We start from the raw sequence: 16507 nt of genomic DNA, 5'->3' as shown, positions 1-16507 counted from the left end.
AGGTGTAGAGGTGCCTGAGGTTTAACAAAAAATACTGTCTTAATTAAGGGTGGGGTCGTGGACTCTCCATGTCTGGAAAGAAAGAAATGTATCAGGTAAGCATAAATTTTGTTTTCTTTCCTAAGACATGGAGAGTCCACAACGTTATTTCAATTACTAGTGGGAACCAATACCCAAGCTAGAGGACACGGAATGAACAGGGAGGGAGAACAAGACAACATGCCTAAACCGAAGGCACCACCGCTTGAAAAACCTCTCTCCCCAAAGGAAGTCTCAGCCGAGGCAAAAGTATCAAATTTGTAAAATTTAGAAAAAGTATGCAGAGAGGTCCATATAGCTGCCAGCAAATCTGTTCCACAGAAGCTTCATTTTTCAAAGCCCAAGATGAGGAGACAGCCCTAGTAGAATGAGCCATAATTTTCTCAGGAGGCTGCTGTCCAGCAGTCTCATAAGCAAAACAAATCATTCTTCTCAACCAAAGGGAAAGAGAAGTGGAAGAGGCCTTTTGACCCTTCAGCTTCCCAGTGAAACAAACAAAAAGGGCAGAAAATAGTCGAAAATCCTTAGTAGCCTGTAGGTAAAATTTAAGAGCTTGCACAACATCTAAGTTATGCAAAAGACGTTCCTTATGGGAAGGAGGATTAGGACAAAGCGAAGGAACAACAATTTCCTGATTAATGTTTCGATCCGAAACCACCTTAGGGAGAAACCCCAATTTAGTACGAAGGACTGCCTTATCCACATGAAAAATAAGGTAAGGGGATCACACTGTAGAGCCAAGAGCTCAGAAACTGTGAGCAGAGGAAATAGCAATAAGGAACAAAACTTTCCACAATAACAAATTTATATTTACAGAATGCATTGGCTCAAACGGAGCCTGCTGCAAAACTTTAAGAACAAGGTTCAAGCTCCAAGGAGGAGCAACAGATTTAAACATGGGCCTGATTCTGACCAAAGCCTGAAAAAAAGATTGAACATCTAGCACAGTGCAGAAATCTGACCCTTTAGAGAACCGACAACCCCTTCTCCAGACCTTCCTGGAGAAAAGACAAAATTCTAGGAATCCTGACCCTACTCCAAGAAAATCCCTTTGATTCACACCAATATAGGTGTTTGCGCCATACCTTATGGTAAATTTTACGAGTAACCGGCTTGCGAGCCTGAAGCATGGTATCAATGACTGACTCCGAAAAACCATGCTTCGCCAAAACTAAGTATTCAATCTCCAAGCAGTCAGCTTCAGAGAAACGAGATTTAGCTGGAGGAATGGACCCCGAGTTAGAAGGTCCTTCCTCCGAGGTAACCTCCAAAGTGGAAGAGATGGAATCTTCACCAGGTCTGCAAAGCATATCCTGGGAGGCCAAGCAGGAGCTATTAGAATTACAGACGCTCTCTCCTATTAGATACGAGCAATGACTTGTGGAAGGAGAGCAAAAGGACGAAACAGGTATGCTAGACCGAAATCCCAAGGAACCGTCAGAGCATCTACCAGGGCGGCCTGAGGATCTCTTGACCTTGAACCGTACCTTGGAAGCTCGGCGTTCTGACGAGACGCCATCAGATCCAACTCCGGCACCCCCTACTTGAGGGTTAACCCTGGAGAACACCTCCAGGTGGAGAGCCCACTCCCCGTGATGAAAGGTCTGTCTGCTCAGAAAATCTGCCTCCCAGTTGTCCACTCCTGGAATGTGGGTGGCCGATAGAAGACAATCGTGAGCTTCAGCCCACTGAATGATGCAAGTCACCTCCTTCATGGCCACCTCCTTCTTGGTGGTTGATGTAAGCCACTGAGGTGATGTTGCCCGACTGGAATCTGATAAACCAGTCTAAGGACAACTGAGGCCAAGCCATCAAGGCATTGAAGATCGCTCTCAACTTCAAGATGTTTATGGGGAGAGAAGACTCCTCCCGAGTCCACAGGCCTTGATCCTTTAACAAGCCCCAGACTGCTCCCCAGCCTAGCAGGCTGGCGTCCATGGTCACAATCACCCAGAAGTCTCTCCGGAAACATGTGCCCTGAGACAGATGATCCTGAGAAGTCCACCACAAGAGTCTCTTGTTAACGGATCTAGATCTATCTTCTGAGATAGATCTGAATGGTCTCCGTTCCATTGCCTGAGCATGCATAATTGTAGAGCTCTCAGATGGAATCGAGCAAAAGGAATGATGTCCATGAAAGAGACCATCAGACCAATTACCTCGATACATTGAGCCACTGATGGACGAACAGTAGACTGGAGAGAGAGGCAGGAAGTGAGAAGTTTGGATTTTCTGCCCTCAGTCAGAAAAATCTTCATAGATAGGGAGTCTATGATGGTCCCTAAGAAACACACCCTTGTAGTTGGGACAAGGGAACTCTTCTCCAGATTCAGTTTCCATCCGTGGGAACGTAGAAAAGACAACAAGATCCCTGTATGAGAGCTTGCTTGTTGAAAAGATGACGCCTGAACCAATGTCGTCCAGGTAAGGCGCCACCGCAATTCCCTGAGACCTGACAACTTCCAAGAGAGCCCCCAGAACCTTTGTTAAAATTCTGGGAGCTGTGGTAAGGCCAAACGGAAGAGCCACAAACTGAAAATGTTTGTCTAGAAAGGCGAATCTCAGGAACTTGTAATGATCCCTGTGGAAGGGAACATGAAGATACGCATCCTTCAGGTCTATGGTCGTCATGAACTGACCCTCTTGGACCAAAGGAAGAATGGAATGAATGGTTTCCATTTTGAAGGACGGAACCCTGAGAAATTTGTTGAGACATTTTAGGTCTAAAAAGGGTCGAAAAGTTTCGTCTTTTTTGGGAACCACAAACAGATTTAAATAGAATCCTAGACCCTGTTCCCTTACTGGCACTGGAACAATCTCTACCAGGGAGGAAAAGTCCTGAACGCAGCTTAAGAATCACTCCCTTTTTACCTGATCTGCAGATAATCTTGAAAGGAGAAATCTGCCCCTGGGAGGACAAGTCTTGAATTCTATTTTGTTACCCTGAGATACTATGTCCACAGCCCAAGGGTCTGGGACATTGCGTATCAAAGCTTGTCGAAACAAGGAAAGTCTGCCCCCCACTTGATACAATCCCGGACCGGGGGCGGATCCTTCAAGCTGACTTAGTCTCAGATTAAGGAGGAGGAAGAGTTAGACTTTTGAAGTTACGAAAGGAACAAAAATTAGAATTTTGGCGCCCCTTAGGTCTATATTCTTTTTGTCTTGCAGTAGAAAAGACCCCTTTCCACCCGTAATTTCAGAAATTATCTCTGCCAGACCAGGACCAAACAAGGTCTTACCCTTGTAAGGTAGTGACAGGAGCTTGGACTTTGAGGCAACATCAGCCGACCAAGATTTGAGCCACAGAGCTCTGCAGGCTAGAACAGTGAAGCCAGACATCTTGGCTCCAAGTCTAATCACAAGCATGTTGGCATCAGAGATAAAGAAATTGACCAGTTTGATAGCCTGGATCTCCTCTAACGGAGTCTCCTCTAAAATCAACTTTGACAAACCATCACAACAATAAGATGCTGCGCTTGTTACTGTAGCAATACAAACAGCAGGGTGCCATTGTAGACCCTGATGAACATACATTTTCAATTAATAAGCCTCCAGCTTTTTGTCCATGGGATCCTTAAAAGAACAGCTTTCCTCTATAGGAATCATGGTTCACTTGGGCAGAGTAGAAATAGCTCCTTCCACCTTAGGCCCAGTGCGCCCCCCCCCCCCCAAAAAAAAAAAAATCCTTTAAAGGATTACATATGTCCCATCAAATGTAATGAAGAAAACTATAGTGCAAGTCTCCAGTACCTAGGAGGCAAGAGCACTTAACTGCATATCCAGCTGTCGGGCAGAAAGACAGCTCAACATGTGTGAAAGGACACATACTCCTATGAGAGACCTGTAGGAAAAGAGAGAACAGAGTAACCAACTCTGGCTTTCTATAACATGGGTAGCAAATATGTTAGAAAACAGAGCAAGGACAACCTCACCATTTTCTAACTGCTCAAAAGCCACCATAAACTCTTACTCAAGAGATTGACATGGACACAGCTAAACCCCAATCCTTGCTTGCAGGGAAAAGTACCCATAAAAGGAATAAAATTCTTCAGACACCAACTTCACATCCTCCATTGACAGAGGCAAAGAGAATGACTGGGGGTTATGGGTAATGGAAATGACACTTAACAGCTCTGTTGGGCTGCTCTTTGCCTCCTCCTGCTGGCCAGGAGTGAATATCCCACTAGTAATTGGAATGACCTCGTAGACTCTCCATGTCTTGGGAAAGAAAGGCCCTTTTAAGGGCTATTGGTAGTTTATTGTAGGCTAGGGGGTGTTTTTATTTTGGGGGGCTTTTTTATTTTTATAGGGCTATTAGATTAGGTCTAATTATTTTTATTTTTGATAATTTAGTTTATTATTTTTTGTAAGCTTAGTGTTTTTTATTTTTTTTGTAATTTAGTGTTTATTTTTTGTAATTTTAGATTTCTCTCTAATGACACGGTGAGTCCACGGATCATCATTAATTACTGTTGGGAATATCACTCCTGGCCAGCAGGAGGCAGCAAAGAGCACCACAGTAGAGCTGTTTAGTATCACTTTCCTCCCCACAAACCCCAGTCATTTTCTTTGCCTCTAGTGCAAGGAGGAAGTGAAGTAATTAGGTGTCTGATAAAGATTTCTTCTATCAAGATTTTGTTGTTTTGAAGTCAGGGCAGGATTGCCTCACTGCGTTTTCCTAACATTTTGCTGCCCTGGTATAGAAAGCCTAAGTAAGTTTACTCTATCTTTCTTTTTTCTACAGGCCTCTGTTCAGAGTGACATCCTCTCACGCTGGGTAGGCTGTCCCCCTGTCGGATGGCTAGATGCAGGTAAGTGCTCAGTCTTCTATTATTTGGGGGACTTGCACTTCAGAAAGTAGACTGCAATTCTTGGGACACGTATATATATCCTGGGGTAGGATATTTCAGGCAGGATGCAGGCACTGGTGACCAGGAGTCTAGGGGATAATACTTTATAGAGTATTCCCTGTTTATGGTATAAGGCTCATTAGGGGTTAATGAATTTCTGGGCAAGAATATGGAGGGAAACCGAGTGCATTGTTTCTCATGTTTTTTCCTGAGCTCCTGTATTTATTTTAGGGTACTTAATCCTGCTATTCAGTATTGCAAGAATGCTATCCTAAGAAAGAGCACGCTCTTTAATTGCTGAGCGGTGCAGAGTTGGGCTTCCTTCAGGGTTTACGTTTGTAATAATCACTGTGCGTAGTGTTTTAAATTGCACTTTCTTTATCTGTCTGCTAGAGCAGGTCCATTCAATGCCGGCTATGACAGGATGAGGCGCGAGATAATTATGCTGCGCGCTTCATCTCTGTCCGTTCATGTAGCGAGTTCCGCCTCCTTCCTTAGTTGTGGCGGGGAATTGCCATTCCGTCTCTCCTTCTGAGCCGGTTGTTGGCCACGCCCCCTTGTCTCCTTCAGAACGGTGCGAGGGGTTGATAGCGCAATTCCTATGGAAGGCTCATACAATGCAAGTCGTAAGACTTTTAAAAGGTGACTGCCGTTCATGTCAACATAAGAAGTATTATCGCAGCTGTTGCTGCGTGTCTTCTAATAGTTAGTGATCTTCAGCTGTCGTTCATACAAAATGCAGACATAAGTGCTTTATTCTGCCGTTATTGTTTCCTTATAATCACACTGTCAGGAAGCTCTATCCTATGTTATATGTTATATTTTATATATATTATATTTTGTATTTATGATGCCAATATAATTTACCTCTATATGTTAATTATATTTTAATTAAAACTCCAGCCTATATGGGGTTAAGTCTGTTTGATGGGCATTTTTTAATACAACCAAATTCTGTTCCTGTCTAATTAGGATGACTTGAGTTTCAACATTCAGCTGTCACTCATACTTTTCCAGACAGTTATGATATATTATCAGGACAGGGGTGTCACTGTGGTTTCTGTGGCAAAAATTAGAATTTTAACTTCTGAGCCCTATGTCTCCTTGGATGTTGTTGTTCAGAACATCTTCTCCTTTGCGTCCCAAGTTTCTCTGGTGTCACATGCAGTGCCCTGCGGTTCCTCTAAATCTCCTGGAGGAATTATTTGCTTGCAGACTTGTCTGCCCAGATATCTTTGGGTATCTGTGTCGTTACCCGCTTTTTCTATCTTAAAAGGAATATCGCAAGAGGAAAATTATCGAATCAGTTAAAATAGTAAATTTAATGTATACTAGGCTTCATCTCTGAAAATGTTTTCTGTTCTCGACCGTGATAGAATTTTCTCAGGTATGGAAGAAGACAAGGATTCCTCTTTCCCCATCTCCTGTCAGTAATAAGCTGGCTCCTTTAAATATCATGGCACAGAGATATTCAATCCATATAAAGGATAAATGCTCTTGTAAGGATGGAAGACTTTTTGGACAGGTGCAGAATCTTTTTGGTGCGGCGCCTTGTTTGATTCCATTTGGAGGACTCCATGAGGAGTTCCAGGACAGAAAGGCTGTTAGGCAACTTTTTTATTCTGCTGCTTCCTTTGGCTTCCCCTTGGTCTTCCAAGCAGGAGCAGTTCAAGTCCTCTTGGATACCTAGTCAGTCTTAGATCAGGGGGAAGTAATTAAAGAAACCCGCAGCTAACTAATTAGCATGTAGGGTTTGCCCCGAGGGGGGCAGTCTATCTCAGTTTTTCTCATGCCTGGAATCCTGGATACGAGATGTCCTAGATTCCTAAGGGGCTTTAGATATAGTATTCCAGGGTTACATTTTGGCATCCTACTCCTTCCTTCCAGGAGCAGGTTCCACGTCCAAAGATTATCTGTAGTCCAGATAAGAGGAAGGGCGTTCTTGAAGGTGGCTAACTTGCTTACCTTGCAAGCGGACAGTGGAAAGGATTTTTTACCCTGGGAGTAATGTTCCAGTTTTGGAACAGGGTTTAGTTTATTTTCCATTCTGTTTGTGAAAAAAGAGGGAACTTTTCCTCCTAATTAGACAGTAAATGTCTGACCAAGTTTTTCAAAGTGCCGTCTTTCCAGATGGAGGCTATTCGCTCCATTCTTCTTGGTGCAAGAGGGTCAGTTTATAGCGACTCTAGACTTTAAGGATGTATACTATTAGGTTCTCTTTCATTTATCTCAGATTTCTGAGTTTTGTCTTTCCGGACAAAATCTTTCCATTTGTGGTTCAACTATGGCTTTGCCACAGTTCCTGGTGTTTTCTCTTTTGGGGCTGCAATTCAGTTCCGGGATTGCAGGGGCATTCCTCCTGGAGGCCCTATTAGTTCAGGCGCCATCTTTCTACAAGCAAGAAGGTGGAGATGGAAAGAAGCTTCCTTGTCTCAGCTTCAAGGATAGTGTGCTTAGGGACTATAATTGTTTCTCTATCATTGAAAATCTGACGGAGGTCAGAAAAGCCAAATTCCTTTTGCTTGCCTCTCTCTTCAGTCTACTGTTCGGCAATCAGTGGCTCAGTGTATGGAGGTGATTGGTCTGATGGTGGCTTCCATGGACATCATTCCCTTGCTCTATACAGTATGAGAGCTCTGCAGTTGTGCATACTCAGACTGTGGAATGGGGACTGGCCGGTTTGTCTCAGAGAATCTAGTTCAGTTGACAAAGGTCTCTTCCCGTGGTGGTTTTATCTGGATCTTCGGTCTCAGGACACATGCTTCGCAGTCAAAAAAGAAGCACTCAGTAGTACTATATGATTCAAGCAAATAAGTATAAACCAACAGTGAGGTTTGTTTGGAATCGGCTAATAAATAAAACGTAACATTTAATAAGAAATTAATAAAATTTTCAAGGGACACTTGCTAGTGTGTGTATATAAAAACAAGTAAAATTGTTATGAAACAAGACAAAGCATATATGCCCAGGTAGCAACCAAACAATGTGTTGTAGATAATATTGTGGGTATATCTGGCAGGGAAGCACCCAAAAATGCTCACGGATTGCACAGAATTACTAATCTAAAAAAAGAGGATTGACCTCAAAACAAATTATCACTAGTGCAATGCTGGAGCGCTGCAAGCCCTGTCAGAGTCCCAGCTGTAATTCAATTAGATATATTGCAATAAGGGAGTCTGATAAGAACTCTATGTATCACCTAATAAAATGCTAATATCAGTATACCCATAGGGTTAATATTCACTCATAGGGCAAATAAGAGTTATCAGAACAAGCCCCTATATAGCAAAAGGGGAATCTGATATGGATTCTATTAATCAACTAATAAAGTACTAACACTAATATCATCATAGTGTTAACAAACACACATAGGGCAAAGAGGAGCTTTCAAAACACGCGCCTGTTTTGAAAGCTCCTCTTTGCCCTATGTGTGTTTGTTAACACTATGATGATATTAGTGTTAGTACTTTATTAGTTGATTAATAGAATCCATATCGGATTCCCCTTTTGCTATATAGGGGCTTGTTCTGATAACTCTTATTTGCCCTATGAGTGAATATTAACCCTACGGGTATACTGATATTAGCATTTTATTAGGTGATACATAGAGTTCTTAACAGACTCCCTTATTGCAATATATCTAATTGAATTACAGCTGGGACTCTGACAGGGCTTGCAGCGCTCCAGCATTGCACTAGTGATAATTTGTTTTGAGGTCAATCCTCTTTTTAGATTAGTAATTCTGTGCAATCCGTGAGCATTTTTGGGTGCTTCCCTGCCAGATATACCCACAGTATTATCTACAACACATTGTATGGTTGCTACCTGGGCATATATGCTTTCTCTTGTTTCATAACAATTTTACTTGTTTTTATATACACACACTAGCAAGTGTCCCTTGAATTTTTTTTATTTTTTTTTAAATTAATTTCTTATTAAATGTTAAGTTTTATTTATTAACCGATTCCAACCAAACCTCACTGTTGGTTTATACTTATTTGCTTGAATCATATAGTACTACTGAGTGCTCTGAACTATCCATTTTTCCTCTTCTTCTTTTTTGACATATCTAAGGATAGCGAGCACCCCCCTTACCCTTATAGTATACGGGATTGATTCCCTATAATACATAGCAAGAAACTACAATTCTTGACTATGTATGATTATTTTGAATGACTTGGGGAAATATAGGAAATTTGTAACTTTTCCACCCTTCTGTTTTAATACACATGCTTCGCAGTCCTTCTTGGGCGTTTGGGACCGCGGCCACCAGCCTGCTGGACTGGGGAGGAGTCTGGGACTCATTGAAGGTGCAGGGACTTTGGTCCTGGGAGAAGTCTGCTCTCCCCTTCATTATTTGGAGTTGAGAGCGAGTTACAATGCTCTGATGTTTCGGCCTGAGTTGTTTTTTAATCCAGTTTATCGGGTTCCAGTCAGAGAACATAGCCTCTGTGGCTTACATCAACCTTCAGGGAGGAACTCAGAGTTCCTTAGTCGTGAGGGAAATGTTCAGAATTTTCTGTGGGCGGGTGCTCACAGTTGCTGTCTATCTGCCATCCACATTTTTGGGGTGGACATCTAGGAGGCGGATTCTGAACAGACTGACTTCCCATCCCGGGGGGTGGGAACTCCATCCGGAAGTGTTTGAGGTTATATACCACGTAGGGGTTACCAGAATTGGTTCTGATAGGGTCTTGTCAGAACTCCAAATTCCCAAGTTCGGTTCGAGGTCAAGAGATCCTCAAGCCTTTCTGATAGATGTTCTGGCAGTTTCTTGGAACTTCAGGTGGGCATATCCTCCTCTCAGTTATCCTTCCGCGAGTCACCGTTTGGTTCAAGTGGGAGAGAACATTTGTTTTCTCCTAGGTCCTGCGTGGCCTCGCAGGATCTGATAGGCGGAACTTCCGCTGAGGAAGGATCTTCTGTTTCAGGGGTCCTCCATCCTCATTTCGCTTTCTCTGAAGCTGAATGATTGGAGATTGAACGCTTGTTTTTAACTAAGCATTGGTTTTTCTAATCAGTCTTTGAGATCACGATTCAGGCTCGTAAGCCTATCTCTAGATAGATTTTCTATAGGATATGGCAGGATCTCAAGGATCTTATTTTTTTTTCCAGGTAGACCTTGAGAAGGGGTTATCTGTTAGTACCCGCAAGGGTCAGGTTTCAGCTCTTTCCATTCTGCTGCTCTAGCGTCTGGCAGACGTGCTTGAAGTACAATCCTTTTATCAGGTCATGGTCCGAATTAGGACTGTGTTTAAGTCTGTTGTTCCTTTGGATACTTGTTCTTAAGGTTTTTCTTCAAGTTCCGTTTGAGCCTATGCATTCCATAGATATTAAGTTGTTATCTTGGAAAGTTTAATTTCTTCTGCTCCAAGGGTTTTTGAACTCTCAGCTTTGCAGTGTGGTTTTCCTTATCTCGTATTTCAGGCAGATAAGGCAGTTCTTCGTACCAAGTTTGGTTTTCTTCTTAAGGTTATTTTGGACAGAGATTTTAATCAGAAACTTGTTGTTCCTTCTCTCTGTCCTGATCCTTTTTCTCATAAACATTGTCTGTTGCACAACTTAGATGTTGTGCGGTCCCTTAGATTTTTTCTACAGGCTACAAAGGACTTTCTTCAGTCTTCTGTATTGTTGGTTGTTTTTTGGATAGTTATAAAGGCCAGAAAGCTTATGCCACTTCTCTCTCTCTCTCTGTGGTTGAGAAGTGTTATTTGTAGGGCTTATGAGCCTGCTGGACAGCAGCCTCTTGAAAAAATTACAGCTCACTCCACTAGGCCGGTGTTTTCTTCTGGGGCCTTCAAAAAAAGAGGCCCCCTGTAGAATGGATTTGTAGGGCGGCGACTTGGCCTTCTTTGCTCACTTTTTATAAAGTCTATAAATTTTAATCTTTTGCCTCGGCTGAGGTTTCTTTTGGGTGAAAGGGTCTTACAGCAGTGGTACCTTCTGTTTAGGTTACCTGTCTTGTCCCTCCCGTATCATCTGTGTCCTCTAGCTTGGGTACTGATTCCCAACAGTAATTAATGATAATCCGTGGACTCACAGTGTCATTAGAAAGAAAACAAAATTTATGCTTACCTGATCATTTATTTCTTGACACGGTGAGTCCACGGCCCTCCCTGTTTTTCAGACAGGTTTTAGTGTTTTTATATAAACCTCAGGCACCTCTGCACCTGGTGTTATTTCCTTTCCTTTTCCTTCGGTCGAATGACTGAGGTTTGTGGGAAGGGAAGTGATACTTAACAGCTCTGCTGTGGTGCTCTTTGCCTCCTCCTGCTGGCCACGAGTGATAGTCCCAACAGTAATTAATGATGATCCGTGGACTCACCGTGTCAATAAATAAATAAATTTATCAGGTAAGCATAAATTTAGTATTTTTTATTTTTTTCGTAGTGTAAGTTTTTTTAAAAAAATATGTAATTTAGATTTTTTTAATTGGTAGCATTTTTTTATTTTATTAGAATAGTAATGTTAGGTTAATTTATAGTTTAATGTTAGGTTTATTTTCATTTCACAGGTAAGTTTTTATTTATTTTAAGATAGTTATATTGTAATTTTAAGTTAGAGGGGCGTTAGGTTTAGGGGTTAATAAATAATAGTTTAATTTAGTGTTTTGTGATGTGGGGAGGCTGGAGGTTTAGGAGTTAATATGTTTATTTAGTAGCGGTGATGTGGGGGCCGGAGGTTTATGGGTTAATAGGTTTATTTAGTGGCGGCGATGTGGGGGGCCGGAGGTTTATGGGTTAATAGGTTTATTTAGTGGAGGCGATGTGGAACGTAGGATGTTTAGGGATTAATAACTTTATTATAGTGTTGGCGATGTTGGGGAACAGCGGATTAGGGGTTAATAGGTAGTTTATGGGTGTTAGTGTACTTTGTAACAGTTTAGTTATGAGTTTTGTGAAACATTTTTATTTCACAAAATCCATAACTACTGCTCTCAGATGGCGGTATGGATTGTGTCGGTATAGAGCATAAAGCAAGTTTTTTAGCCTCAACACACAACCTGTAATAACATCTCAGACTTTACAGGTCTCAGTTAGCATGTTAAATGTTAAAGTTTGTGAGAGTACAATTACAAAAAGACTGAACAAGTATGGTTTGTATGGAAGAGTTGCCAGGAGAAAGACTTTTTTAAAAAAAAAAAAAAAAAAAAAAGAACATGGCAGCACAGCTTAGGTTTGCAAAGTTGCATTTGAACAAACCACAAGACTTCTGGAACAATGTCCTTTGGACAGACGGGACCAAAGTGGAGATGTTTGGCCATAATGCACAGTGCCACATTTGGAGAAAACCTTAACACAGCATATCAGCACAAACACCTCATACCAACTGTGTTAAGCATGGTGGTGGAGGGGGGGTGCATTGGGCTTGTTTTGCAGTCTCAGGACCTGGGCACCTTGCAGTCATTAAGTTGTCAAACTCCTCTGTATACCAAAGTATTCTAGAGTCATATGTGAGGACATCTGTGCAAAAGCTAAAGCTTGGCCGAAATTGGGTATTGCAACAGGACAATGATCCCAAGCAAACCAGCAAATCTACAACATAATGGCTGAAAAAGTAAAGAATCAAGGTGTTGCATTGGCCCAGTCCAGACCTCAACCCGATTGAAATGCTGTGGTGGGACCTTAAGAGAACTGTGCATAAACGAATGCCTGCAAACCTCAATAAACTGAAGCAACGTTGTAAAGAGTGGGCCAAAATTCCTCCACAACTATGTGAGAGACTGATAAAGTCATACAGAAAATGATTACTTCAAGTATATTGCTGCTAAAGGTGTTCTTTTGCTATTGAATCATAAGGTGTACTTAATTTGTCACACATGGCTTCTCCATTTTGGCTTTATTTTTGTTAAATAAATCAGGACACGGTGTAATATGTCATGTGTTGTTGTTCATCTGAGGTTGTATTTACCTAATTTTAAGACCTGCTAAGGACCACATGATTGTTATGTCCTGATATGTAAAACTATAGAATTCATAGAGGGAGTACTTTCTTTTTCACAATATATATATATATATATATAAAAAATATAGTATACATTTTTAATTTAAGGCTATTTCTCTCTCTCCACATTTTATTGATAAAATAAAATCTATATCTATCTATATCTATCTACACACATATATATATATATATATATATATATATATATATATATATATATATATATACACACACACACACATATATATATATATATATGTATATATATATATATATATATATATATATATATATATATATATATACATACATACACACACACATACACACACAAACACACACAGACATATACACACACAATTAGTTATATCTACCTGTAACTTGGCAATCCACTGGTGCTGGGCTGCATGCTAATGCAGTTTTAAACTCAAAGAAAGTGTCATGAATGTTTTTTGCGGCGTTGATTTCCTCTCGTAGAAAGGAAAGCACTCCAGGATAAAAATCATCATCACACACAAACCGCACTGTGAATGTGTCCCAACTCCCTGTAACAGAGAAATAAGCAAAGTTCAAAGTTTTGTTAGACCCCTTTTTTACAAAATATTTTTATTAAAGTCCAGAATAAGACTTATATAACAGACAACAACCAATGTCTCAAAATTGAACCTAAATGCACATTTATATTTAAAATAATCCTCAACAGGAACGGAAATATATCTATACTAATAAACATCACAATTTTACATTGTTTACGCAGAAAATGAACATGAGAGAGCAAATTGAACATTGTTCTAAGTATCTTGAATTACATATTAGAAGTCTCCAATAATAAAACAAGGGACATATGCATAATCATCAGAACTCACTGCACATTTCAATATATACATTTTTTTTTATTAAATTACGCATTCCAAAAATAAAGACTTACAGGGAGATTAAACAGTAAATATAAACTAGAACATTATAATGTATTCAAAGCAAATATTAGCCTGATAATTTATTTCTACAATGATATTAGTTAAAGGGACAGTAAACACTCTAAATTGATAAACCATATCTAAAAATAATTCTGCAATATACTTTTATTATTTATTTTGTCCCCTTTTCCTGTCACTCCATTCTGAAATTGTGAGTTTTTCAGTTCCTGTTAGAAATGGAAGTGCAGAACACTTATATGCCACCCAGCCATTGGCTGCACACTCTAGTGACCTATTTATAACTAATTGGCAACAGCAGAGAAGGTAACCTAAGTTACAACATGGCAGCTCCCATTGTTTTATAGACACCAAAACTTTACAATTTTAAACTTATTTTGACAATATTTAAACAGCTAATGAAACTTTAAAAAAGAAAATTTATTTTTACCTGATAAATTTATTTCTTTTTTGACACGATGAGTCCACGGATCATCTAATTACTATTGGGAATACCACTCCTGCCCAGCAGAAGGCGGCAAAGTGCACCACAGCAAAGCTGTTAAATATCACCTCCCTTCCCTCCCAACCCAGTCATTCGACCAAAGTAAAGGAGAGAAAGGAAGTAACAAGGTGCAGAGGTGTCTGATGTTTATAATAACCAAAAACCTGTCTTTCAAAAACAGGGCGGGCCGTGGACTCGTGTCAAAAAAGAAATACATTTATCAGGTAAGCATACATTTTCTATTCTTTTTAATGACACGATGAGTCCACGGATCTTCTAATAACTATTGGGAATCAATACCCAAGCTAGAGTACACAGATGATACGGGAGGGACAAGACAGGAAACCTAAACGGAAAGGCACCATTGCTTGAAGAACCTTTCTCCCAAAAGTGTCAAATTTGTAGAATTTTGAAAAAGTGTGAAGAGAGGACAAAGTTGCAGCCTTGCAAATCTGTTCCACAGAAGCGTCATTTTTGAATGCCCATGAGGAAGCAACAGCCCTCGTGGAATGAGCCGTAACTCTCTCTGGAGGCTGCTGTCCAGCAGTCTCATATGCAAAACGTATGATACTTTTCATCAAAAAAGAAAGAAGTAGCCGTAGCTTTCTGTCCCTTACGTTTTCCTGAGAAAACCACAAACAAAGCAGAAGACTGACGAAAATCCTTAGTCGCCTGCAGGTAAAACTTAAAGGCATGAACCACGTCCAAATTGTGCAAAAGCCGTTCCTTCTGAGAGGTAGAATTAGGACACAAGGAAGAAACAACAATCTCCTGATTAATGTTCCGATCAGAAACAACTTTAGGAAGAAATCCTAATTTAGTACGTAAAACTACCTTATCTGAATGAAAAATAAGGTAAGGGGACTCATACTGCAAGGCCGAGAGCTCTGACACTCTGCGAGCAGAAGAAATAGCAACAAGAAATAAAACTTTCCAAGATAACAACATAATATCTAAGGAATGCATAGGTTCAAACGGAGCCCCTTGAAGAACTTTGAGAACTAAATTAAGACTCCATGGAGGAGTAAATGGCTTGAACACAGGCCTGATCCTGACCAAGGCCTGACAAAAAGGTTGTATATCTGGAACATCTGCCAAACGTTTGTGTAACAAAATAGATAAGGCAGAAATTTGAACCTTTAGGGAACTTATCGATAATCCTTTCTCCAAACCCTCTTGGAGAAAGGACAAAATTCTAGGAATCCTAACTCTACTCCAGGAGTAGCCCTTGGATTCACACCAATAGAGATATTTACGCCATATCTTATGGTAAATCCTTCTAGTTACAGGTTTACGAGCCTGAATCATGGTCTCTATGACCGATTCTGAAAAGGCCTGCTTGGATAAAATTAAGCGTTCAATCTCCAAGCAGTCAGCTTTAGAGAAACTAGATTTGGGTGAAGGAAGGGCCCTTGAATTAGAAGGTCCTTCCTCAACGGAAGTCTCCAAGGTGGCAGAGATGACATGTCCACCAGATCTGCACACCAAATCCTGCGAGGCCAAGCGGGGATCATCGAGGCCCTCTCCTGCTTGATTCGAGCAATGACCCGAGGAAGAAGAGCAAAACGGAGGAAATAGATATGCTAGCCTGAACCTCGACCCGTACTTCGTAAGCTTGGCATTCTGCCGAGATGCCATAAGATCCAATTCCGGCTGACCCTATTTGAGAATCAGGCTGGAAAACACTTCCGGTGGAGTTCCCACTCCCCCGGATGAAAGGTCTGCCTGCTCAGGAAATCCGACTCCCAGTTGTCCACCCCTGGGATGTGGATCGCCGACAGACAGCAAGAGTGGGTTTTCGCCCACTGAATTATTTTGGTTACCTCTGTCATCGCTAAGGAACTTCTCGTTCCTCCCTGATGATTGATGTAAGCCACTGAAGTTATGTTGTCCGACTGGAACCTGATAAACTGGACCGAGGCTAACTGGGGCCAGGCCAGAAGAGCATTGAAGATCACTCTCAGCTCCAGAATGTTGATAGGCAGAACAGACTGACTGACCCAAACTCCCTGAGCGTTAGGGAGTCCCAGACTGCTCCCCATCCTAGAAGGCTGGCGTCTGTTATCACAATCACCCAAGATGGTCTGCGAAAGCAGGTTCCCTGGGAGAGATGATCCAGAGACAACCACCATTGAAGAGAATCCCTTGTCTCCTGCTCCAGTAGTATTCAAGGAGACAAGTCCGCATAATCTCTGTTCCATTGTCTGAGCATGTTTAACTGCAGAGGTCTGAGGTGGAATCGAGCAAACGGG

At 41.2% G+C, this 16507-nt stretch overlaps 1 protein-coding gene across 1 annotated transcript in view; it reads right to left on the bottom strand.

The window, feature by feature from the left end:
• IGF2R (insulin like growth factor 2 receptor) overlaps positions 1–16507 on the bottom strand; it is a gene marked incomplete in the record, with an annotated part of 598770 nt that overhangs the window by 267438 nt on the left and 314825 nt on the right. Inside the window, 1 exon segment of the mRNA XM_053711175.1 lies at positions 13211–13381. Coding sequence (XP_053567150.1) covers positions 13211–13381 — 171 coding nt within the window.

The sequence above is a fragment of the Bombina bombina genome, chromosome 4 (genome assembly GCF_027579735.1).
Source record: "Bombina bombina isolate aBomBom1 chromosome 4, aBomBom1.pri, whole genome shotgun sequence".
In the NCBI taxonomy this organism is placed as follows: Eukaryota; Metazoa; Chordata; class Amphibia; order Anura; family Bombinatoridae; genus Bombina; species Bombina bombina.
Note: the sequence above shows the minus strand (reverse complement) of the source record. Positions and strands in the feature narration are given on the sequence as shown.